The 27,369-nt window shown below is 34.4% G+C and overlaps 1 protein-coding gene across 1 annotated transcript in view; it reads left to right on the top strand.

The window, feature by feature from the left end:
- Positions 1–99: 99 nt before the first annotated feature.
- LOC136025131 (cryptochrome-1-like) overlaps positions 100–27,369 on the top strand; it is a gene marked incomplete at its 5' end in the record, with an annotated part of 39,235 nt that continues 11,965 nt past the window's right edge. The window contains 6 exon segments of the mRNA XM_065700877.1: positions 100–269; positions 1,032–1,193; positions 4,452–4,801; positions 11,605–11,678; positions 17,516–17,700; positions 19,182–19,429. Coding sequence (XP_065556949.1) covers positions 100–269; positions 1,032–1,193; positions 4,452–4,801; positions 11,605–11,678; positions 17,516–17,700; positions 19,182–19,429 — 1,189 coding nt within the window.

Genomic DNA, 27,369 nt, shown 5'->3' with positions numbered 1-27,369 from the left:
ACTTTGTTGTAAATATTGTAAATATAGCTGTTGTAAATATTTACCAATGTGCTGGTCTTATGAATCATGTAACAGTTGGTTTTATTCATTTCTTTCTAGGTCCAATTATATCTTATCACCAAGCAGGATTTTTACTTGAATCTCTAGAAGATCTAGATAAACAGTTAAATGCGCATGGTAGCAGATTGTATGTGGCAGAGGGATGTCCTCTAGAGCTGCTCAAATTCCTGAAAAAGGACTCTGGATTAAAGCATCTTTTTTTTGAACAAGTGAGCATACTTTTTTGGCTGTGCTGTATTCTGTTTTCAAGCTTCTTTACCCTCAGCTTTTGGAAATTTATGTGTGCATAAATTTAATATATTTTGTAAAATACTCATTCCCAACTTTTATAAATTACCTAGCCTATCTTTGATGGGTACAAAATAGCATCAAGCTCGTAGCTACTTGTAAACAATTATTTTATTTCTCAGATCTGAATGCTTGTGGATGGTATTTAAATTTATATCTTATTGTTTTATTTTTCTTCTTTGAGTATTGGCTACCATGTTCTCTAAGTGCTTTTTCCTTTGTAATTGGTTTATTTTTCCTGCTTGTAACTTTGTTTTTATTTAGGCCAATCTTATGTAACCAACTACTTTTTTTTGAATGCAACTAAATTTTTGTCTTCTTTGTTATGGTGCAAAATATCTCAATCTATTTTTTCAATGAAATGCCTTTTTGTCTTTGGTTCAATTGCATAATTTGCCACTTTTTGACTACCTTCGAAATTTGTCAGAATTCGTGTCTGCACGTGTTACAGCATAAAAATCGCTTAATAGAGGTAGCATAGATAATAGATTGAATAGATCAAGAGAGACTTTAAGAGATATTGTCTGTTTTATTGGATTCTTGGGATATTTTGTACTTATGTTTTCCTATTATTTTGTGAAATTAGACACATTCTTCAAAACTATGGGACTAAAATCTGCCAATCAAAAAGTTGTTGAAGAAAAAGTGACGAAGCAATATGATAATGTAAGGACTATTTTCAGGATTGTGAACCTATTTGGTGGAAACGGGATGGGCTGGTAAAAAACCTATGCTGTGACCTTAATATTCCATGGTCAGAAGATGTTGGACACACTCTTTGGGATCCTGATCAAATCATTGAAGCTATGGGAGGATCCCCCCCTCTCACCTATAACATGTTGCTAGTAAGTAAAGTATTAGGCTTCCTTGAATATACAGAAGCTGGTAAAAATTACGCACATATGTATTGTGCATATATTTATTATATTTAAATATTTGACTAGTGTCAATTTAGTTTCTTGGTTTGTCGCCCGTTTTCCATTGACTTTGCTGTATTTTTTCATAGCAGGTTTTTTCACTGAATTTTAGTTCCAGAACCAAATCCAGGATCAAATTACAATGGGAAGAGGTTTTGTTATATCTTACAAGAATCATAGTTATAGATTTAAACGGGCTTCATAAACGTTGTAAATAAATAAAGCACTATTAAAGTAAACTTTTTTTTGTAAAAAATCCAATTTGGTTAAAAATGGTTTGGGGGCTGTACTTCCCTCCCCCCAGGAGCGTCATGAGAGGGAGGGGGGCAAGAGGGACAGTTGCTCCCCAATAATTGAAAACTATAATTTATTAAGTAGCTTTAAAACTGTTACCCGTTTTAAGTGTCAAATTTGCTCTTTACTTTGTGCAGATAATTTTTTTAATTAATCCGTGCTTGTTTTCAACATAAGGAAAACCAGAAAAATAGAGGTTCATTGCACTTCATAATATGTTGCACATTAATATTTTTCAAAATTTGAAACCTTATCATCAAGTAAAAATGCGATCCTATGTTCACTTGTTACTTCTTGTTTCGCCACATTTGCTCAGATCAATTTTTCCCCTGACATTTAAGATACTTTTACTTCTTGTTTTAAAAATTTCATAAGTGGAAATGAGTACACCTTCTACATATGCAAATAGGACAGAAATGGATTCATTGAAGAATAAGAACAAAATAAGACTTAGTGCTTTTTATAATGACATATGTATTATAACTAGTTTGGTCAAATCGGTTTTAGTTTGGTCGTGGAATTTGGTAGAGGGGGGTCTACTCCAGGAATAATTTAACTGTTTTTAATATCAATTTCCAATATTTAATTAAAATTCTGGTTCTCTTATTTGTCATTGAAATGCCTAATAAGCGCTGATAACGTCCTATTCATTGCATTTTGGATTCAAATACTAACCCAAAATCTAGGGCTGCCACTATGTACAATACTATACCGACTTCACACTATTTTCGTTTTTCTAAGTATTTCTTATAACCAGCTCCAAAAAAGGATTGACATAAATGCGCTAAAAATTATGAATGGACTTAGTCGCATCCCACACAACGTCAGCGTTATTTGTGGGACTTTATCTCTACAAAAGCATGCCATGGGAAGTGTGTGCTGAGAATAGAATAAAGTAACAAAATATGTATATTTTTCTCACAATTTAGAAATTTGGGTGTGCACATATAAGTGGTATCGATTCATTCTCTTTTTTTTGCTATCAGTTTTATCATGCAGCACTAGGAGACTGAGCTTTGTTTTCAAAGGGAATTATAGATATAAAAACGATGTTCAAGGTAACCGCCTTCTGGAATGTATACCCCCCCCCCCAGACCTTGATTTAAACGAAGAAAAACTTTTGCGTAGTTTTTATAGAATTCGTTTTTTAGACAAAGATACAAAGGGGATGGTGAGTTTCAAATTCTAGAGTTTATTTTCCCTTCCAAATGGCATCCCTGGCAATGTTTGCATTTATTTGAAGTTTCTGCTGCAATGATGCCTAGAATTTTTCAGATTTTTTGGATATTCTTGTCAAAGAATGCCCAATGAACAAGTTAATAATTCCAACTTTAACTTTTTTGGATACTATCAAATTTGGAACACGATCGCTATTTAAATGTGGTAATATGTCACTAAATAATGCTACACAATCTGTTGTAATACTCTGACTCATCCTGTATCTTTACCTATACAGCGCTATTGCGCTACCTATGATTTTTGTTTCGGCTTCATGTGGCCCGCTGATATCAATACTATTTATTAATATAAATCGGCGATTTCACAAACAAGACAATTTAAAAGAAAATCATAAATAACATTTCAAGAAATCACGTATAATACAACATACTACAGTTTAGTATGTGCTGCAGCTTTATTGGTGAATTTGACTGAAAAAGATGAGTATAAACGGCATTTACCTTCACCCCCCCAAAGCTTGTTTACGCTGTACAACTGTTGTCTGCAGAAGCTCGTTGCTGACAATTTTAGTAAAAGCCAAGCACCAGCACTTATATTTGTGGCTGATTAATGTGTTTTTATTGTTTAATTTGTATTTTGTAATATCTTTAAATTCACCAAGAAACGTGTTTGTTAAATAGTTACTTTTTTCACTACCGCTTGATTAGCATCTACTTCAATAGCAGCCCCTCTTGCCCTCAATAAAAATACTCTAGCTATGCCCCTGTCCCCTCTACATTTCTTTTCGACTCGTAAAAACGTAATAAAAATGAATATTAACGAATTTTTATGTTTTTAAACAATTTTTATTATCCCCCCCCCCCGCCTGAACAAAAATCCTGGATGCACCCTCGGGTATTGTTGATTGTTTTACATTTTGGACACAAATTACGGTTTTCATGTACGATCGTTTGTCTGTCCCTAATATTTTCTTAATGGAGTGGATAATATTATCAATCTGAAAAGGCATATTCCCCCCGGTGTCCACCATAGTGTGCGAAAATGTAAATGTTACTTCCCTATGGTAACTGTTGACATTGTTAAATGGAACATGTGTCTCAAGTGACAGGCACTCACAGAGAAAACATTTTCTGTTTTCTGAGGGGATTTGACAATTAACCAAAAGCACGTGATTTATATACGAAAAGTAATTTGTTCATGAATACGCAAAAACCCTCATGGATGATTTAGATAATGACTCTACGTTGAAGTAATAGTTTTAATAGATGAGGAATGACATTTATTTTCAGCATGGAAATTAAAAAAATAGCTGCTATACGCAAATGCACGCAATTCTGGCTTTGACAGATAGGGGTTTTGTAGGACTTTTCCCAGCGAAGAGGTATGTTTGGACTCGTTTTAGAATATTCTTATGACAGATTTCTCCTTTTTTCCCGTGTGTAGACGTATTTACGGCTACGCTACAAAAATTCATGCCTAAAAGCGTGACTACACAATGCAGATGGAATTGGGCTCTATCATTTAATAGTCTTAGGTTATATTTCCAAAATGACGTGGCATTAGTGATTTAAGAATAAGTTTTCTTTATTATTGGGCAAGTATCGATTTTGTAAAGGGTGCTTAAAATGTTAATACTGATTTTAATCATGTTCCCATGAGGTTTAGTGTTCCCTCATAAATGTAGTTATATATTTCTTTTTGTTTCATAATCAGCAAACCATCGAGTGTATGGGGGAGCCACCAAAGCCTGCACCAAATCCTGATTGGTCAAACGTGAAATTTTGGCACATTCCGTCTCCGATTGGCACATCTAGCTTTCGTATATTTGAAAATGTACCGTCTTGTAGTGATCTCCAACTTCCATACGACCAATGTTTCCTGCCCACTCGAAGAATAATTGGCGGTGAAAAGCGAGCCCTTCGTCTTCTGAAAACTCGAATAAAACACGAAATGGATGCATTCTCTTCAGGATATTTTCAGCCTAATCAATCTAGACCAAACCTGCTTGGTCCAGCAATGAGTTTGAGTGCGGCCTTGGCTCTTGGAGTGATCTCAGTTAGAAAGTAAGTTATCCTTAATTTATAGACTTAGTATTTGATTTATCTTAATATCATGGCTAGTTTCAAAAGCTATTTTAATTTAACGGTAAAAACTATCAGTATTTTTTAAAAGAAGTATCGATGAAAGTACAGCAGATCCCCGGTAATCTGACAAACGTTTTGTAGGGTAGTGTCGAACTGTTGAATTTGTCAGGCTTCTTGTCATACCTATTCATTTTTGGTTTTATTTTCTTATTCTGGCATGGAAGCCATGTGTGAAACATGTTGGTCATATACTGCGTTTTGTTTTCCAGCGCTTGAATTGCAATTTAATTTTATGTCATTATTGATTAAAAAAAAAACTTTTACATGCCAGCTTTAGTGGAAATCAGATATTGTTTGTGAAATTTGCATTTACTGCCTCTTTGTTCTGACTTTTTTTTCACTAAAGACAATAGGGCCTCTCGGCTCTACCTTGGGCCATCAAGTTATATTAACCTTAAAATGTCAAACTTTTCAGCTTTTTACCGATAGATGTCAACTTTAATTCAAATTTTAGACCATGCTTAAAATAGTTTTTTTTTTCTTAGTTTAGGGTGGTCATAAACACACTCCCTAAATGCTCCCTGAACGACCAGGTTTCCATTGAGGTGCAACATTTATGTGCTTAAATATATTGTATACTCAAATTATATTTATATCTTCAAATTATATTTTATATGCTTCAAATTATGTTATATGCTCAAAAGATATAGTTTCTAATAAGTTTTTTTCTTCATTTAAATTCTCAAAAATGTTTTATATAGGGTGTTGGCTTGTGAGATGTTTCGAACAGGTTTAATTGGCTAGTGAGGTCTACTTTTGCAGTATTAGCAGAGTTTCTAATAAGTTTTCTTATTCATTTAAATTCTCAAAGGTGTTTTCTATAGGGTTTTGGCTTGTGAGATGTTTCAAAAAGGCTAAATTGACTACTTAGGTCTACTTTTGCAGTACCAGCAGAGTTTCTAATAAGTTTTCTTATTCATTTAAATTCTCAAAGGTGTTTTCTATAGGGTGTTGGCTTGTGAGATATTTCAAACAGGTTTAATTGTTTACTTAGGTCTACTTTTGCAGTATTAGCAGGGTTTCTAATAAGTTTTCTTATTCATTTAAATTCTCAAAGGTGTTTTCTATAGGGTTTTGGCTTGTGAGATGTTTCAAACAGGCTAAATTGGCTAATTAGGTCTAGTTTTGCAGTACCAGCAGAGTTTTCTAATAAGTTTTCTTATTCATTTAAATTCTTAAAGGTGTTTTCTATAGGGTGTTCGCTTGTGAGATGTTTCGAACAGGCTAAATTGGCTACTTAGGTCTACTTCTGCATTATTAGCAGGGTTTCTAATAAGTTCTCTTATTCATTTAAATTCTCAAAGGTGTTTTCTATAGGGTGTTGGCTTGTGAGATGTTTCAAACAGGCTGAATTGGCTACTTAGGTCTACTTTTGCAGTATTAGCAGAGTTTCTAATAAGTTTTCTTCTTCGTTTAAATTCTTAAAGGTGTTCTCTATAGGGTATTGGCTTGTGAGATGTTTCAAACAGGCTAAATTGGCTACTTAGGTCGACTTTTGCAGTATTAGCAGAGTTTCTAATAAATTTTCTTATTCATTTAAATTCTCAAAGGTGTTTTCTATAGGGTTTTGGCTTGTGAGATGCTTCAGACAGGCTAAATTGGCTACTTAGGTCTACTTTTGCAGTACCATTAGAGTTTCTAATAAGTTTTCTTATTCATTTAAATTCTCAAAGGTGTTTTCTATAGGGTGTTGGCTTGTGAGATGTTTCAAACAGGCTAAATTGGCTACTTAGGTCGACTTTTGCAGTACTAGCCGGGTTTCTAATAAGTTTCCTTCTTAATTTAAATTCTTAAAGGTGTTTTCTATAAGGTGTGGCTTTTGAGGTGTTTCAATCAGGCCAAGTGGGCTATTTATTAGTTAATTATTAGTTAACATGCTAGGTTTTGGTAGAGGACAATAGAGCTTTTTTGTGTTTTCTTTGTTTTAGGGTATAAATTAAAAGGAAAGTCGTACTTTATTACAGTTATTAATTAGTTGCAATAGTTAGTTAATTATTAGTTTGCATGCTAGGTTTTAGTAGAGGACAACAGAGCTTGTATATTTTATTTTTGTCCTTTACTTTATAGTCTAAATTAAAGTAAAGTTGCAATTTACTGCAACTATTTATTTGTTGCAGTAGTTAGTTAATTATTTGATAATCATGCTAGGTTTTGGTAGAGGACAACAGATAGGGGAATGCCCTACAGATAGGCAGAGTAGCTCCATAGGAGGCTTAGACCAAGTAGGACCTTGTCCCAGTGGGGTCCATAATAGAAACTGGGAAACCCTCCCCTGGGGGTTAATAATTACAGATGGAGGAGGAAGAAGACCCCTCAAATTTACACTCAACAGGGCCCACTGCCGTGTTCACACGTCAAATGAGTTACAAACATTCTCCCAGTAATGGGTTAAATTGCATGGTGAAGCAGAACACCATCGTGGGAGGATCCTCTATAGGAGGACAACTGCTGCAGGGTGTAAGATCCAGATTTATGTACAAGGGCCTCTCTAAAGGGCTGCCTCGACCCTTTCGGGGTACCTGCAAGACTGGGAAACTTGCGGTCAATTTTTCCCACTTGAGGAGTGGCGCCCCTCGAGGAAATTGTAGCCTAGTAAACAACACAGCACTCGTACGGGATTCTGATTATTGGATATTTTTCTGGGCTTGGTTTGTTTTGCTGGGCGTTTTCGGGCTGAAAAACCTCTTCCTAGCTAATTTATTTACTCTGGGCTGCTTCCCCGTAGTAGCATAATATTTGTAGGCATGAATATATAATGAGTCGGAGGTAATAGGCTTGGGACTGTCTGTGCAGGATTTCGACTCTTGTTGATAGAAGAGCATCGCCAAGTGCTGAAAACCATGTTGTGACCAAGATGGGCCCAGGATTGCACAAAGCCTCCAACTTACTGGAGGTCCCAGGGATTTCTTGCTGCCCGGTTCTAAGCCGGCTTAAGCGCCTCGGTGTAGATTTGAGAAGATATGTTGGTCCCCATCCTGCACTGGTATCCGGGATCATTGCTTTTTTTTAGGCCAAAATAATTTCAAAGATTTAAAGAACATGAAAATTGGAACTTGGAATGTCACGACGTTAAAAAATGACTATCGCATCGACATTTTGACTGACGAATTCAGACGGTTTGAACTGGATTTATTAGGAGTTTCAGAAACTCATATCCCAGGGGTAGGAAGCATGAAATTAGGTGACATAGAATTTGCTTACTCAGGCAGGAAGGATGGGGTACATAGACAGGGAGTAGGGCTCATGATGAATAAGGAAGCTGCTAAGTCTTGTTTAGGCTGGGAAGGTATTAATAATAGAATACTAATTGCTTATTTTATGACTAAAAAGTTTAGGGTATCAGTTATAGTAGTATATGCCCCCATTGAAACAACTGATGGAGATACTAGTGACTCAGATGAATTTTACTTACAGTTACAGGAGCAAATAGTCAGGGTACCAGGTAGAAATATGGTGTTTTTGCTAGGAGATTTTAATGCCCAGGTTGGTAGAAATAGGGATAGATGGTATCCTAGCCGAGGTAAATTTGGTGTAGGAAAAGAAAACAGTAATGGCTATAGGCTTTTGCAATTTTGTAGGTATAACAAACTAGTTATAACCAATACGGTGTTTGGTCACAAAATGGCCCATAAGTTGACATGGTATTCACGTGATGGTAAAACAGCAAACCTTATTGATTATGTTATTGTAAACAGAAGACTAGCAGGATCAATACAAGATACTAGGGTGTATAGGAGTGCCGTTATTGATGTTAAAAGTTATGATCACCATCTAGTAGTGTCTAAGGTTAATTTGAAGCTGAAATTTCAGAAGGGTAACTCCCTCCCGGAAAGTTATGATGTTGGTAGACTTCAGGATGAAAATTTGAGAAAAAAAATTCCAGAAACAGTTGAGTACTAAACTTGAGAGTTTAAAATTTGACAAGGTGGAAGATGGATGGAATAATTTCAGAAAAACAATTTGTGAAGTTGCTGATGGTGTCCTAGGGAAGAGTGCTAAAACTGCAACTAGGAATATTAATGAAAAAGCTTTAGGTTTAATAGAGAGTAGAAGGGGTTTTTATAAGAATTATCTGAGTGATAGGTCGTATTAAAACAAAAGGAATGTAAAGAAAGTGGAGAAGCATTAAAATATGAACTAAGGAGATGTGAAGTGGAGGCGATGGATAAAATTGCTGAGGATCTGGAAGATGCGGCTAGACGGCATAATAGTAAAATACTATACTGGCATGTTAATAAATTGAAAGGGAGTAGCCAATCCGGACTTGTCCCAGTTAAAGATAGAAATGGGGCCACAATTAGTGATAAGGAAAAAGTTAAAGAAAGATGGGTGGAACATTTTGAGAATGTGCTAAACCGAGATACAGCTGCAGGAAAAGATATAGATGAAAATGAAAAAGTTTGTGGTACCTTGGATGTGAAGGCAGATTTGTTTAGTGAGGAAGAATTAGCGACGGTACTAAAAGGATTAAGAAATAATAAGGCCCCAGGTGCTGATAGTATGATTAATGAGTTTCTTAAATATGGTGGCTCTGAGGGTAGGAATAAGCTACTGAAGATTATGAACATGATTTTTGAAAAAGGGGAAGTACCCAGTGATTTTAGGAAAACCTTAATTAAACCACTGTTTAAGAAAGGTGACAAGAGTGAGTGTCGTAATTATCGAGGCATTAGTCTGGTCTCTGTAGGTAGCAAATTACTGAGTAATATGATACTTTTTAGACTGAGACATGCTGTAGACAAAGTTTTAAGGTAAGAACAATGCGGTTTTAGAAAAGGTAGAGGATGTGTCGACCATGTTTTCACTCTTAGGTTAATAATTGAGAAGTCCCTTCGTTGTCAAACACCTTTGGTCCTCAGTTTTATCGATTATGAGCAAGCTTTCGATTCTGTTGATAGAACAGCGTTAACAAAGGTCTTATCGTTATATGGTATACTTGAAAAATACATTAAAATGATTTGCACTATGCACGAGAATAATACTGCTGCGGTTAAGGTAGGAAATGAGGTTAGCAACTGGTTTTGTATTAAATCAGGAGTTAAGCAGGGTTGTGTTCTATCCCCCTTTATATGGATCGTTTGGATGGACTTCGTCTTAAGGAGCACAGGAAAGGAAATTGGAGACCATGGAATCAAATGGGGAGGAAGAACGCTCCTGGACTTAGATTATGCTGATGATTTAAGCATATTAGATGAAAGTGTGAGGAAAATGAATGAATTTTTAGAGGTTTTACGAGTTCAGGGTGCTAAAATAGGCTTGAAAATCAATGTTAAGAAGACTAAGTCACTAAGGCTAGGAATAAGTGAAGATGAACAGGTGACATTAGGTAACGAAAAGATTGATCAGGTTGGGAGCTTCAGTTACCTTGGTATTATTATTAGTAAAGATGGTGGGAGCAATGAAGATGTTAAAAGTAGAATAACTAAGGCTCAGGGTGTTTTTTCACATTTAAAAAAAGTTTGGAAGAATAGAAAGATAAGTCCACGAACCAAGATTATAATATTGGAAGCTACAGTGATGACAGTGGTCAAATATGGCTCTGAAGCATGGGCACTCCGAAAAGCAGATGAAAATTTACTAGATATTTTCCAGAGAAATTGCCTACGGATTGTTCTGGCTACCCGGCTGACTGACCGTATTTCAAACAGTAGGTTGTACGAAAAGTGTGGTTCAATTGCACTTTCTGGGGCTATAATGGAAGAAAGGTTGAGATGGCTAGGCCACGTTCTACGGATGAAGGATGACAGATTACCGAAGATTGTCCTTTTTGGCCACCCGTCTGGGGCTACACGGAAAGCAGGTCGTCCATGTCTGGGTTGGGAGGATGTCATAAATAAAGATTTAAAGGAAATGGGAACTTCCTGGGAGGGTGTAAAGAGGGAGGCTTTAAATAGATTAGGTTGGAGGACGAGCGTGCGTAGCTGTGTTGGCCTCAGGCGGCTTGGTGCTGCAGTGAGTTATTATTAGTAGTAGTAGTAGATTAAAATCATTTATATGCTCGAATTATAGACCATGCTTAAAATAGTTTTTTTTTCTTAGTTTTAGGGTGGTCATAAGCACACTCCCTAAATGCTCCCTGAACGATCAGGTTTCCATTGAGGTGCAACATTTATATGCTTCAGAAGAGGGGTGAGAGGGCTTGAACCCTGCCTCAGAGAATTTATTACCATGGTAATATCCCCTTACTTTAAGTCTAGTTTATGGTGTTGGTATTTATATTGAGCAGTGGTTACAATGAATTTTCTGTTATAGTCAACAATTTTGGGAGGAGGGGATTTCTCGTAATACCTAAACATTCAAAATATATGGAATTTTCAATAAGCGTTAGTTTCGACTAGGAGGGGGGGGGGGGGTTAAGATTGAGTAATATTGAACAGGGAGTTGAGATAAGGCATAATAGTAAATAAGTTAGTATTGTTATTATTCTGTTGAAGCTTGTAACTCAAGGGGGCGCAACTGGTGATTAGGCCAACTTTTGATAGTATTTTCTGATCGTTAGTTGATCAGCTATACCAAACATAATAATAGTAATACAAGAAAAATGAAAATATCCTTAGACCTACTTACGGAAATTAAAAAAAAAATTACGGAAGTTGAAAAAAAAAAATACTCTAAAATTTTAACTATTTTCATCCCTATAATTCTGATAGTATGTCAAACTTTTTCAAGATCAAGAGACATTTGTCTCAAGCCATTGTAATTATTTTTGGCATTTATTGCAGATTCTATTGGTCTTTACGCGAGGCATTTGAGAAGGTTTATAAAGGGAATCTTCCGTTTTGGCACCATGTAACAGGTTAGTTTTTTTGTGCATAAATATTTAGCAGATCTATTGCTTTTTACGTTATAACCTTTTCTGTTGGTCACTACATTTTCTAATTTATTTATTGTCCTGTAACTATTTTATATATTGTAGTCTGTTATGTCAATAGTTGTGTTGTTTGGTCTCTTAGAGGCCAATCTTTGTTTTTGTTAAACCTTCAATTAATCCAAATGGCCTGCCTCATAGGTGGAAACAGGTCTAACCGTACTTGCAATTAGTGACTTTATAAAACTTAAATACGAACTTCGATGGAAATCCAACATCAAAAGCTTTCAATATTTCAGAAGATTTAGAATGGTTTGTCCAAAAAAAAAAGATCTAAAAGAAAGCACTAGATATATCAACAGTCAAACAATACAGGGGACTTTTTTGAGCAACAGCTTGTTTCATTAGTCGACCCACAATATGGTGAGCTTGAACGCAGCCCATACCTTTTCTAAAACCAAGCTGGAAGGGCGTAAAATTGCCCTCTGGAGTTAATGGACGGTAGCAGTATATATTCAAATAGCTTACTAACAAAACAAGAAACTGTGATAGGACGGTAGTAAGAGCAAGCCCTGGGGTCCTTACCCCTCTTAACAGTGGGAAATATACAACCGGACAAAAACTATCTGGCACAATGGATTGTGCCAAGCACATCTGAAACAATTACTAGAAATGCTTCAGTAGTTCAGGACAATCATAAGCAAAAAACTTGAAGCAAAGACCATCACTATCAAGGGGCTCAGACTTATTCATTTGTTTAAGAGCTCGGAATATACCACCAGATTCCAACAATAGCACTTGAGATTGGTTGATACGAATTGGGAGGATTGAGTTGATAAGTTTTTTAGAATGATTTTGGAGATTAATATTAAATGAAAGCACAATATTTTTATAATGGGAAACGAAGTCACATAGTCGAAGAGAGGAATTAATTGGAGGTGAATACTTTACACTGTTTATTACATGATCCCGGGATTTCTTATCGCAGGCGTTCAGTCTCACTCTATGCAGGGAATACTTGCACTTTCGTTTGGTTTTCTGTTTTATTTGATGGACTGAACCAGAAGGAGGACGATCACAGGCTGTCTACATGCGGAGCCAGAACTTAGCTTTTTGTTTAGCCATCTTCACTTTAAGATCAGCTTTTCACAAGGGATTGCGAGTATCCGTTCGAACCCGTTCAGAGAGGACAGCTATTTTAGTGGCAGACGTGAGACAGAACACTATTTGCTGGTAATACGAGTTGATATCGTTCCGAGTTGAAGTTATATATACAGATGTTTACAATAAGTGGAATGGTGCTTTAATAGATGATAATAACTGGGACAATGTCAATACATAAAGTGGAACATTGGCATTTTCTCAATTTATCTTTGAGAACCACTTGGGAGAGTTTTGTCGTACAGATCTCGCCATGGAGCAAGATAGTTGGCACGTGATTGGTGAATGATCGTCGTCGATTTTTGAGTCGCCCACATGAACTATTGATGAAAGAAGAGCCGAATCTGACACAATTGCATGATCAAGGTTGAAAGATGTTAGTGTCACTTTGCAATAATATCAGCTGAGTGTTATGTCTGAAATAGATGGCCAGATCTCCTGATGGTCTACCACAGGTTTTCTGGGTGGCTCTTAAGAAGGTATAATGGGTCCGAAAGTATAATTGGTATGTAACCCCTCGCCCGAAAGGTTAATGAGCTCTAGTTTTTTAATTGCAAGTCTCCACGATAAAGATGGTGACGAATTTTTCACCATCAAAGGTATATCACAAACCAAAAATATGCACTTTGCTCAAGTATCTGACCCCCTCCCCTCTTTGAAGGTTCTTGCAAACAAGTCACTCTCCATGATGAAGCAATCACTCTCCATAATGAAAAACTTTGAAGGCTTTTAGTATCTTGAAAATAAAGGTTTATAATATGAAACATTTTGGACCAAGTTTCCTTGTCTTTGGGCACCTGTCTACTGAATTTCAGGCGGATCAAAGACTTTTGTAGAGAAGAAGAGGAACGGGGTAGATGAAAGTGGTCTACACCTGTGAATTAAGTGGCTCTAAATTCTTTGGTTTATTGTACCTGTCCCATTATTTTCAAGCCGATTGGTATAAAAAAAAATCTGCACACCTTTCTGCTAAACAACTGATGATAAGGGGCGATGCTGGAGAAATATTGAAAACTCTTGTATGACTTTGGTTCAAACACGGTGCCATTTGCCAACATTTCTGCTAAAGTTTTGAGGAGAGAGGGCTTATTAACACAATTCAGCTCTTTTTTTTATATTACTCTGGTTCGGGCGAGTATAATATGCCTGCCTTTTTTTTCTAAAAAGTTGATGATGGGGTGGAGGTTTGTGGGCTGTTGGGGATTGCGACCTATCAGGGCTCGGGTTACTGGGCTATTCTTCCTAACATGTACCAGGACGATGAACTTGTCATCCTATTGGTTTTTCCAAAGTGGTTTATCTCATGAATAGCTTACAGAAAAAACAAGGTTTCACACCTTTCTCCTTAATCGAGGATTATTGATCACTAAAAAAAAAGAAGAAAAAAAAAAAAAAATAAAATATCCATTTGTCTTGGTTTAAAAGTTTTTAACATTAGTTTGTAATATCAGCACAATGAAGTGAGAAGAGGGTAAGCTTATAGGTCCTTAGTGATGAGAGAACCATTAAGATTTAAGAAGTTAATTTGATGTTGTTCCTCTTCCTCAGTGCCAAAGCGCAGAAAACAAAATGGAGAATTCAATCGAAAATCGTGAACAGAATGGGTAGTAACAGTAGAGGGCAGCACCCATGGGAGAATACTTCTTTTATAGGACACTGAACTTTTTTCTCTATTGTTATAAAAAGGGATGTTGGTGATGGGCCCAAAAGATATATCACATATTTAGTACTGTTAGATGTTAGTCTGGTTCTAAATTGAAAGGGGTGCATGCCTGATAGAACGTAGCTTTTCCCTCGAAGCAGAACCAAGGCCCAGAAAAACCAAAGACTTTCAGAAGAGCATCAGATGTCCCATCCGATATAAATTTTAAAACTCCAATTCAGCTCACTCACTATAGGCTCCAGGACAACTAGAAACCATTCTTTTTTAACCCCAGACATAAATTATGCGCAGCCTTCGAATAGGCAAAGCTTATTCGTCGATCTTATATGGGGTCTATGCTTTTTATAAAAGCAAACAGGTTATACCTTTACCACCTCTTCAAAATACGCAAAAATTGGCGGCATAGGAGAAAGAAAAAAAAACAGAGAAGAAATTACCTGGTGTTGCTCCCACAATTTAGTGGGAAACAAATAGACAACGGGCTATACATGTTTAAAAAAAAGAACTAGTAGGAACTCCAATAAATCCAATAATATATGTCTGCAAATTACTTTAAACGCTTAATTCAGTAATTTTCTGCCCAATGAACGGAGGCTGTAGGGTACATTCTGCCCTTCTTTATGGATCTGGAGGGTTTGTCATAGAACGTTGAAATATTTGGGTGTGCAAATGAAATTTTCAGGAAAAATTTTAAGCTAGCCTTTTCCCTCAGAATGATTGAAAGGTCCAGGAAACACACTTCTGAGGAGGGACATAACTCACACAACCTCATGCGTAAGGTCTCAAATTATACAACTTCCCATTTTTCTTAGATAAAATCCGAGTTTAAAAGATGGGAATGCTGTGCATTTGTTAGAACCGGAATAAAATAATCTAAATCCTTATTATTAGAGATGCAAGTTTAACCCATGGAACTCAAATGTTGAGAGGCATTGAGAGAGGGACGGCAGCTGCTAGCGCCACTCTTGTCTTTGGCAACTTCTGGTCGTTCCAAGTTTGACTTGTTGTTAGAAATTGTTTCTGCTTCTGTTAGATTTATTTTAATATCGCCCCTAAGTGTTTCTTTTTTTAATTTTCTTTTTTAAAACTAAATAATATTTGTTTATCTTACTTGTCATTTTTTGTAGCCTTATTCGTTTTTCTGCAGTGCATATTGGAAGATTTTGCAAATTCCTTTTTAGTACTACTCCACTTGTTACTTCGGGAAAACTTCCAAATTTCTGACTGAATGAGTCTTCTACCAATACTTTTGGGCTAATTCTTCAATACGGTTATCCCTGGTGAAAAAAGAGCAACAAATACTCATAAGTCTATAACCGTACTTATCGAGGAAACAAAATTCGTACTTTTATAGGGGGGGTGCCTGAAGCCTCCTGTCTTTGAACGTCAGACTTGACGAATTTCATTTGTTATTATTCATCAATATCGAGCTCATTTTTGAGTATCCCCCCTGTCCCTTTTAAAAAGATAATGCAAGTTTTCTTATGTTAATATCTTTTAATGGATATTTATCTTGTATTTTATTTGTCATTAAAATAACCAATGTTTTAGTGGGGTTTGTCTTCTTGTATATTAAGAATTTGAAAAAGAAATATTTTCTATTGAATATTAAAAACTCAGTATTAGAAAAGAAACAAAAGAAAGAAAAATAATACAGAAAATGTTATGAACTCTCCTCTTTCATTCTTTTTGCATTAAAATATCTGACGATATTTGGTTTTTGGAAAAAAATATTTTATTCAAATAAATCAAAAATCTTAATAGGAAAAGCAGGAAAGAAAATTGGCTCAGGTTTTAGATCACGGGGAACTATAATTTGAGCAATGAAAGCCCTTTTTAGGGGATTTTTGTCGGAAAAAGAAAAATTGTTAAGCCTAGTGGTATTTTTCAGTTGGCCCATTGAGCCACGAATTATGTTCAAAAAAATATCATCCTGGGCCTTTTCAATTTCATAAGTTGATCACACGATCGATAAAGTCTTTAAACATTTTGTATCATCTCGTGAATACCTACGCAAGTTCTTTTTAGGTGGTAGTAGCATCCACTTCACTAATAACGCAAACCATACAACTCTACAAGGATAACGGAATCAACGTATGCTTTTCAACCGGTATAAATGAGTCGAGACAACTAACAACGTCCAACCCAACTAAATCATTGGTGATTTCCTTTTAATAAATATAACTTTGAATTTTATTATTAACATTAAACATGACGTTTTTGTATAATTCAGTATAAAGGTCAAATAAGTTAAAATTCTTTAAAAGAAAACTCGTAAAACATGAGGTTCTAAAGCAAGTAATGAATTAAAGCCCTTGTTGTTTTCAATTTTAAAGAGTGTTTAGCTCAATTTGGGGGGCTAGTTTGAACCCTGCAGTGGTTATTTTTATGAAAGCAAGTAATGAATTAAAGCCCTTGTTGTTTTCAATTTTAAAGAGTGGTTAGCTCAATTTTGGGGCTAGTTTGAACCCTGTAGCGGTTATTTTTATGAAAGCAAGTAATGAATTAAAGCCCTTGTTGTTTTCAATTTAAAGTGTTTAGCTCAGTTTGGGGTCTAGTTTGAACCCTGCAGCTATTATTTCTAAAAAAACAAATAATGAATTAAATCCCTTGTTGTTTTCAATTTTAAAGAGTGTTTAGCTCATTTTTGGGTCTAGTTTGAACCCTGCGGCTGTTATTTTCACGAAAGCTAAGATGTTATGGTTCAATAGTCAATAGTCTTATGTTACAAAAATCAAGTTAGATCATTGAATATTCTTTTTAGCGGGAAAAAAAGAGCATGGATCCTCTTCTAAGCTATTGAAAAAAGCATGCTTTGTAATGGCTATTTACTTGGGAGTATTTTTTTTTCAGATAAATGAATCAGCAAAAGAAATACATGTCCGCTATTTGCGCTTATGCTGTTTGCTTACTGTAGTCTCCTTCAAATTAATATCTGCCAAGTTAATTTAAATTAAATTAATTGAGCTAGTATTTCTTCAAGCTGATGCTTCTTTTTTAGGGCAACTTTTATGGAGAGAATATTTTTATGTCATGTCTCGAAGAAATCCGGAGTTTGACAAGATCGATACTAATCCGATATGTTTGAAAATTAAATGGTATAATAACGAAGAATGGTTCCAAAAATGGAAGGACGGTATGACTGGATACCCATTTATTGATGCTGCTATGCGACAGTTGAATCAGGTAAAATTATTCGTTTAAATTTAGTGTTTTTAACAAAAGATCCGAAAGTCTGAATAAACTCGGTTTTAAATTAAGTACTTGAATACATTATGTTTTCTTTTATCATTTTTTTTACAAAAGGCATTAAAAGGATCAGACATGTCAATATACATGAAATAGCATAGAAGTCAGTTTTGGGGATAGGTAGGAGGAGTTTCAAAACGCAATTTTTGTTGACATTTCTGCTGGTTCCGCCCTCTTAGAGAATGACAATTCCCATTTAATTGCTGTGAAGTGAATCTTAGGTTCTTAATTGCTTCACGTTAAATAGCTGCCTTTGTTATCGCCGTCAATCTTTCTTAGTTCATCTAAGATATCCTCGGTTTTACTCTTATATTGTGTTTTGGTTCGCTGTTCTATAGACTTCGTTCTTCACTGAAAAAAAAAAAAAAAAAAACGCTTTAAGTTTCTCTCTTGTCACTTCTTGCACAAAAATAGAAACTCTCACTTCTGTTTTTTTTTTTATTCATATATGGTCTTCATAATTTTTAATTTCAAAAGCATATGTTTGTCATCGCCTCCTCCCCCATAGAACAGTAGCAATGACACCCTTGTTTCTGATAATATAGAGGTGGAAGAACATCGAATTGTGTCGAATTTCGCTTTGACCTTGATTATGTACTTACATTTGTCAGTTGCTTATTTGAAGGCAATTCAATTTATTCAGTAACAATCAGGTATCAATTCGGTAAATTTTTTATGGTTCACCCACGTCCCCTCAATGAAAAGAGGCTTAGGATGCCCTTGATCTTGGTTGTGTTGTCTTTTTTCAGTATTAAATTAAACTATTATAGTAAAATCTGTTTCTCTATCCTATGTAAATAATGTAAGTTTTAGGGGGAGGGGCTGTTTATCCATCACATTTGCTCCGGGCACCAGAAAAGGTAGTTCCAGGCCTGACAAGAAGAAAAGTTGAGAGATGTAAATAATGTATTAGTAACACAGGATCCAAAAAATCCATACAGAATCTGCACAGATCTTTTAACTTTGTGCGATATTTAATTGTTAAAGTTTCCTGTAAGTATATGCGAGTCATGGTTTTCACATGAACATTTTTCATATGAGTGACGTCGCAAATACCCAGGTGCCCAGTACCCCAATCGTTTTACTTTATACAAGGGATAAACTAAAATGAAAAAAGGTTTTTTTTTGCGAAAGTTTATAAAAAACAAAACAAAAAACTACGTTTCTTTTTACCTAGGGAAGCTCGTTCCCCTACCAATCCATATAGTTTCGACAAGTACGAATTATTTTTATCTATTAATTGATGGCTTTGTATAAGTAAAAGAAAAACATATTGGTATTTATGTTTTCATGTAGTTAATCCTTATATCCAATTTCACGATTGCTATAGAGCAAACTTCAGGCTCATTTTTTGGGGTAGGTTTTGAATTCTTACAGTGGTAATCGTGCTTTTTAGATAGTTTTTTGTTTAAATCCAGGAAGGATGGATGCATCACTCTGCCCGAAATGCGGCTGCTTTGTTCTTTTCACGAGGCGATCTTTGGCTCAATTGGATGGAAGGTGCTAGATATTTTGCTGAGAAATTGATTGATTCCGATTGGTCAGTAAATGTTGGTAATTGGCTGTGGGTGTCTTCATCAGCTTTTGAACGGGTATTAAATTGTTCAAGTTGTATCAGTCCAGTCACATTTGGAAGGAGGCTAGAGCCCTCTGGTGATTATATAAGGTAACCTGCTGCTTCTTTTTTTCTCTTCTTTTGTTGATATCCTCTTATTGTTTTTCTTATTTATAGTTGGTTGTTGTTGCTTGCTTTTGCCACCCATCTGGGTGTGTTATGTTGATTTAGGTTTTCCTGTCAGCTTTTAAAACTATTCTAAATGCTATAAGTTTTCTAATCATTCCGTTTTCTAAGTATATATATATACTTATATTTTGCGACAATGTATACTAATTTATCACTTAATGTAGTGTTTGATAATTTAAAAAGTGTTATCAAAACATCTTTCCTCTTATCTAGTAAAAGGTTCTTAAAAATAGACATTTATAATAAAAAAGCTATATGGACAAACTGCTTTAATACCACAGTTAACTTGAGATGTTACAGCTTGGATATGAATTTTGAGTTATTGGAATTTGTTTTATACAATACTTATATAAGATTTGGGGGTGATTTGTACAAGCAAATTATGGGAATTCCCATGGGGGGGAATGCAAGCCCATTTATAGCTGACTTGTTTTTAAGTCAACTAGAATATAAATATATGATGGATAAGAATAATCCAATTAATTTAAAACATGCTTTGTCAAATAATAAAAGATATTTAGATGATATTTTGGTCTTAAATTGTAAGGATTTCATTGATATTTCTAAAAATATATATCCATCAGAGCTTATTCTTGAGCCTAGTCATGGCGCTGGTCATGAAGATCATTTCTTAGATTTAAATATTAATATTTGTGATAATAATAAATTAAGTTTTAAAATGTATAATAAAACGGATGATTTTGATTTTGAAGTGATTAGTTTCCCATTCCCTGAAAGTAATATACACTCAAATATCACATATTCAGCGTTTTTCTCACAGTTACTTCGTTATGCAAGGATTTGTAGTAATTATATTGATTTTAAAAATAGATGTAAAATCTTAAGCCAAAAATTGATATCAAGAGGTTTTTCTGCAAATAAATTAACTTGGCAATTTAAAAAATTTAGTTTTCATTATAACGAACTTTTAAATAAATATCAAAAGAATTATCTAGAAATACTTAATGAAATTTTCAACTAATTTCGGAGGTTCGAAAAATGTTGTCACAACACCATTTATTTTGAATTGTGTTTCTAATTGAGCGGATTTTCTTAAAAATTAGCCACATGGTAAAGGTGAATTCTAAAGATTTTCTTAAAAATTAGCCACATGGTAAAGGTGAATTCTATAATTGTTTAGTTCATTCAGGTTTTTTGCAATGTGTTAATATTTGTGATTTGGTAAAATTTATAATATTTAGTTTACCTATTGTTGCTAAAGGGAGGGATATATTAACAGGATAAGCTTGTTTTGGTTTTACTTGGTTGTTTTACATTTGCTGTTTTTTTTTTTCATAGGCATGTATTTTGGGGGTGATACCTGACGCGGGGATGCCATGGATATTCTGTGGTAGCCATAACACTGTGCTGGGTAGAGAATTTAGAGTGGCGAAACCCTATATAGGCCAGTGTATTCTCCTGATGAGCCCTTATGTTGGGTGTTGCCTCTGAATTATTTGTCTATATTATTTTTTCTATTGTTTGGTAAATGACGACTTATACTTATTGACGACATGACTGCCTGTCCATGGATTATTCTTTATGGTTGATTGTGTGTGGCTATGCTGTTTGACCTATGTGATTGTATGGATGAGTAGGGTTAAGGCCTCATTCAAGTGCTGGTCTATATTAATCACTAATTTAGGGAAACAGTCTTCCTTTTCTCCTTCTGTCTCTCTTTTTTTTTTTTGTGTGTGTGTTTGTGCTGTTGCATTGGTGATTTCTCTTTTCATGATATTATTCCAGGTTGGATCCCGTGCTGGTGGAGAAAATTTTTTTTTTTAGTTTTCTCCCCGACAGACCTTTACCCTGGTCCAGGTTTTTAACCTGATATTGTTAATTATTGGTGAGGTGGCACTTATGCAAATTTCATGTTCTTTCATCTTTTTGTTTATGTATTTATTGACCTATTGACCTTGGCATGTTTTTTGGACTTTGATTGTTGGATTTTGATTTGGATGTTGGTTTGTTTTGGATTTATTTTCAATAATTTTTTATGCAACAAAACACAAATATTAGCCTCGGAACTCGGAACGATTTTTTGAAAGTTAGTAAGTGTAAAAGTCGTTGTTTTCTTTGCCAAGACCATTTTGTCCCACGGACTTCTGTTAAAAGTACATTGTATAATAACAATTTTGCATGCAAGTTACGTGGTAATGTTAATTGTAGAACAACCAATGTAATTTACCTATTAGAATGTAATAAATGCTGCCTACAATATGTGGGAAAAACAACTAATAATATATATAAAAGATTTTCTGGACATAAGACAACAGTTAATAATGAAAAAACTAATAACTATCTAGTTCAACATTGTAATAATGGTAAATGTTCCATATCAGATATAACTGTCACAATTTTAGAAAATTTAGAATTAGAAAATTTAAATAAAGAAGAGAAGAATAATAGACTACGTAAACAGGAGGATTTCTGGATCCATACTCTTGGTACAGCTTATCCTTTTGGGCTAAATGATCGTGTAGCAAAATATGGTGACATGTCTCATGTTGTTGTTAAATGTATTGATGGTTTTATGGATCATCCTTCTTTTACTTGTTCTACTAAAGGTAAAAAACGATCGAGAGGACATAGGAAAAATAATAGAAAAAATGAATTAGATGTACATATGCTTTCTATAGATCTATGCCAGCTACTTGAATCTAGGGGTATGATTTCTGTAATAAAATGTCTAAATAATTTATCCAAGAGGAATTTAATCAAACTTTTCTGGATTGTTAAGAATAATACAGCTCTTGATTATAATTTTAAAGTAATATGTGATACAATTTGCATTCTAACTAAAACGAAATTTATTTCAAAAAAGAAAAAGTTCGATAAGATTAGTAATAAGGATAACAGATTATATTTACCTATTAATTTTACTTGTAAGCAGATTGAAGATATTAATTTACCAGAAATTTTAAATCAGCGGCATGTGAAACAGGCCCTTCCTAGTAATTTGAATTATAATGATAGTCCAGTTTTAACTTATAAATTTTCAAAAACTATTGGGCAAATTATTTTTAATTACAATTTAACACTAAAAAAACCAGATAGTGATATAAATTGGAAACCGGTTTGTAATTGTAAGCAACTTGGCCCATTTGTAAATCCTACTTACAAACATGTTATAACAGGGGACTTGTCAATAATAAAGCAAGATGATCTTCAAATTATAATGAATAAAGGGGCTAATTTCCGTCTTTCTCATCATCTGAAACCATCGAGTGTTCTTGATGGCTTGGAAAATGATTTTGATTTATTTATTGATAAGTGGTGTAAGAAAGAGAATAAAAATAAAGAGAGTTTTCAAAGTTGGAAGAATTTAATTATTAGTAGAATAAGAAATAAAATATATTCTAACTTAAAAAATAGTAACACTAAATCATTATTTTATAATGCGAAGATTAAACAAGCAATTGCTAATCTAAAAAATGAATTTGTAATTGTGCCTGTGGATAAAGCTAATAATAATTTTGCCATAATTTGTCAGAAGCTGTATTGTGATATCTTAAAAAGGGAGTTATGCACAACTAATGTTTACGAAAAGGTAAATATAGAGGATGAGAATTTAATTGAAAAGACTGAAGAAATAATTTTTAAAAAATTTAATATTAAAATAAATGACAATGATAAAAAGTTCCCTTTCCTATATTAGACTGTAATATTTCATAAGAATCCCCCTAAACCACGGTTTATTGCTGGAGCAGCTAAATGTCCAACCCGCATTGCTGCTACTGACCTCTCTTTAATTTTAAAGGAAATTGTAAATAAACTTAAAACCTATTGTTCTGGTATTAAAAAATTTTCGAATTTTAATCCATATTGGAGTGTTAATAATTCACAGCAGGTGATAGATTCTTTAACAATGGTTTCAGCTAAAAGAATTGAGTCTTTCGATTTTGCGACAATGTATACTAATTTATCACTTAATGTAGTGTTTGATAATTTAAAAACTGTTATCAAGAAATCTTTCCTCTTATCTAGTAAAAGGTTCTTAAAAATAGACATTTATAATAAAAAAGCTATATGGACAAACTTCTTTAATACCACAGTTAACTTGAGATGTTACAGCTTGGATATGATTTTTGAGTTATTGGAATTTTTTTTATACAATACTTATATAAGATTTGGGGGTGATTTGTACAAGCAAATTATGGGAATTCCCATGGGGGGGAATGCAAGCCCATTTATATCTGACTTGTTTTTAAGTCAACTAGAATATAAATATATGATGGATAAGAATAATCCAATTAATTTAAAACAGGCTTTGTCAAATAATAAAAGATATTTAGATGATATTTTGGTCTTAAATTGTAAGGATTTCATTGATATTTCTAAAAATATATATCCATCAGAGCTTATTCTTGAGCCTAGTCATGGCGCTGGTCATGAAGATCATTTCTTAGATTTAAATATTAATATTTGTGATAATAATAAATTAAGTTTTAAAATGTATAATAGAACGGATGATTTTGATTTTGAAGTGATTAGTTTCCCATTCCCTGAAAGTAATATACACTCGAATATCACATATTCAGCGTTTTTCTCACAGTTACTTCGTTATGCAAGGATTTGTAGTAATTATATTGATTTTAAAAATAGATGTAAAATCTTAAGCCAAAAATTGATATCAAGAGGTTTTTCTGCAAATAAATTAACTTGGCAATTTAAAAAATTTAGTTTTCATTATAACGAACTTTTAAATAAATATCAAAAGAATTATCTAGAAACACTTAATGAAATTTTCAACTAATTTCGGAGGTTCGAGAAATGTTGTCACAGCACCATTTATTTTGAATTGTGTTTCTAATTGAGCGGATTTTCTTAAAAATTAGCCACATGGTAAAGGTGAATTCTATAAGATTTTCTTAAAAATTAGCCACATGGTAAAGGTGAATTCTATAATTGTTTAGTTCATTCAGGTTTTTTGCAATGTGTTAATGTTTGTGATTTGGTAAAATTTATAATATTTAATTTACCTATTGTTGCTAAAGGGAGGGATATATTAACAGGATAAGCTTGTTTTGGTTTTACTTGGTTGTTTTACATTTGCTGTTTTTTTTCATAGGCATGTATTTTGGGGGTGATACCTGACGCGGGGATGCCATGGATATTCTGTGGTAGCCACAACACTGTGCTGGGTAGAGAATTTAGAGTGGCGAAACCCTATATAGGCCAGTGTATTTTCCTGATGAGCCCTTATGTTGGGTGTTGCCTCTGAATTATTTGTCTATATTATTTTTTCTATTGTTTGGTAAATGACGACTTATACTTATTGACGACATGACTGCCTGTCCATGGATTATTCTTTATGGTTCATTGTGTGTGGCTATGCTGTTTGACCTATGTGATTGTATGGATGAGTAGGGTTAAGGCCTCATTCAAGTGCTGGTCTATATTAATCACTAATTTAGGAAAACAGTCTTCCTTTTCTCCTTCTGTCTCTCTTTTTTTTTTTTTTTTTTTTTTTTTGTGTTTGTGCTGTTGCATTGGTGATTTCTCTTTTCATGATATATATATATATATATATATATATATATATATATATATATATATATATATATATATCATGAAAAGAGAAATCACCAATGCAACAGCACAAACAAAAAAAAAAGAAAAAAAAAAAAAAAAAGAGAGACAGAAGGAGAAAAGGAAGACTGTTTTCCTAGATTAGTGATTAATATAGACCAGCACTTGAATGAGGCCTTAACCCTACTCATCCATACAATCACATAGGTCCATACAATCACATTGGTCAAACAGCATAGCCACACACAATCAACCATAAAGAATAATCCATGGACAGGCAGTCATGTCGTCAATAAGTATAAGTCGTCATTTACCAAACAATAGAAAAAATAATATAGACAAATAATTCAGAGGCAACACCCAACATAAGGGCTCATCAGGAGAATACACTGGCCTATATAGGGTTTCGCCACTCTAAAATATATATATATATATATATATATATATATTGGATGTATGTATAAATGAATGTATTTAATACCCATCAATGGAAAAACAGATAGAGCACAAAGAGAAAAACAAAACGAAAAGCAAAAGACACTGATTCATATAACACAAACAAAACAAAAACACAACAAAGAGAAACAGATGCTGACTACTGCTGTAAAACATCGGCCTACGGGTGGGTCTTGACCGACGAATTATATCGGTCAATTTACGACAGAATCGCTTCTTCATGCCTGGTGGCACAGTACTGGCCTGTAACATACCAATTGCTTCTCCACAGTAGTAAACGAAGCAAAAAAGTTGCATACTTGTAGTACAGTGAACGTAATTTCAGTTTATCTGTAACCGTAAAAATGCGCCAAAATGGGATAAGATACAAATAGTGAGGGAAAACCATAGTATTGTACACCTGGGAAAAAGACGACGATCAAACTTCCGCTTATTTGCCATTATACAGCTATACGTAAAAGAAGACCGCTTCTGAAAATAAGAAAGCAGTATTCGCCACGTCTCTAGCATTGACTGTCCAATAGGCAGGCTCATATACACAATATCATCCGCGAGCTCGACAATAGAATCACCAAGTGTGACGCTCTGACCAGCATCAGATTTCGAGTTAAAAAGCAGTACTTCAGAGTTTTCAGTAGTGAAATGCAGTACAATATGGGCATACTCTTGTTGTAACTGGATGAAATTAGTTTCTAGTCCTTGCAGAGACTTGTTTAGGTTCAGTACATCATCCGCATAACTCATTAAAGACAAATCAACGCAACGCAGAATATAAGTCATAAGTGACTTTGATTGTGGCCTTACAATATTGTTATTAAAGGCTGTCTGTGACGAGATAGCACCTTGTCTTACCCCCTTCTTTACTGGGAGAAGGGGATTTCCACACAGAGAAACAGCAAAATCATATAAGAGACTAGTACACTCATTAGCTAATAGAGGACGTCCAAGTTCCACTTTCAGATTTTCATACATGTCAGCCAGCGGGACTAGGATGCAGGGGTCAACACCGACCAAACCCAATTCAAATATAATATCTTCATGGAGAAGTGAATCGTCTTACATCATGGGAAGCTAGAGCAATACTTTCAACGCGTTTTTCTTCATCAGTTAAAACAGATACCAAAGCAGAAAGGGCTTGACCACACCCAAGGCGAGACTGAAAACCAAACTGATGGGCCAGAACCGTACATTTAGTTCACAACTCATCAGTTATCAAATTCTCTAAATTTTACACAATAAAGTTGCGACTGTTATCGGACGAATAACATCAGACGATCACTTAGAAGGAGGCTTTTTCTTCTTGGGGATAGAAGTCAAACATCCAATTGGAAAACAATCAGGGACAAATCCAAGATTAAATATAATTTGGTAAAGGAGGACTAAGTGTTCCATAAACAGTTCACCACACAACGACAAATGCTGTGCAGAAATCCCATCAAATCCTCTAGACTTTTTTATCTTTAGTTTACCAATTGCAGAAATAATCAGGCTCCTTGTAATCATCAGTCCCGGACTAGAAACATGCTAAACAAAAGCAAACAAATAAATAAAATAAAGGAGTTTCACTTTATAACTATTTTGCAGACGTGGATCTGGAGCAGAAAATTCTTTTTTATAATTCTCAACCCATGTGGAAAGCGGTACGCGAGACGGTATTTCATAGCAAAGTGATTATTTAAATGTATTTTACAAAACTGTTGCTGATCGAAAATGCTGACTGAATATTCAAGTTTGCTTATTTATATTGTTTTGCATATTTATAGTGTTGTTGCGGCTTTCGTAAATCAAAATTAAAATGAACAGACATTTCCGTCAATGATTGGTGAAACCCAAGACTTACATACATAAAAATAATTAATCAAATGTAAAGATAA

Source organism: Artemia franciscana, chromosome 3 (assembly GCF_032884065.1).
Source record: "Artemia franciscana chromosome 3, ASM3288406v1, whole genome shotgun sequence".
NCBI classification, from domain to species: Eukaryota; Metazoa; Arthropoda; class Branchiopoda; order Anostraca; family Artemiidae; genus Artemia; species Artemia franciscana.
This window is presented reverse-complemented; position numbering and strand designations above follow the sequence as displayed.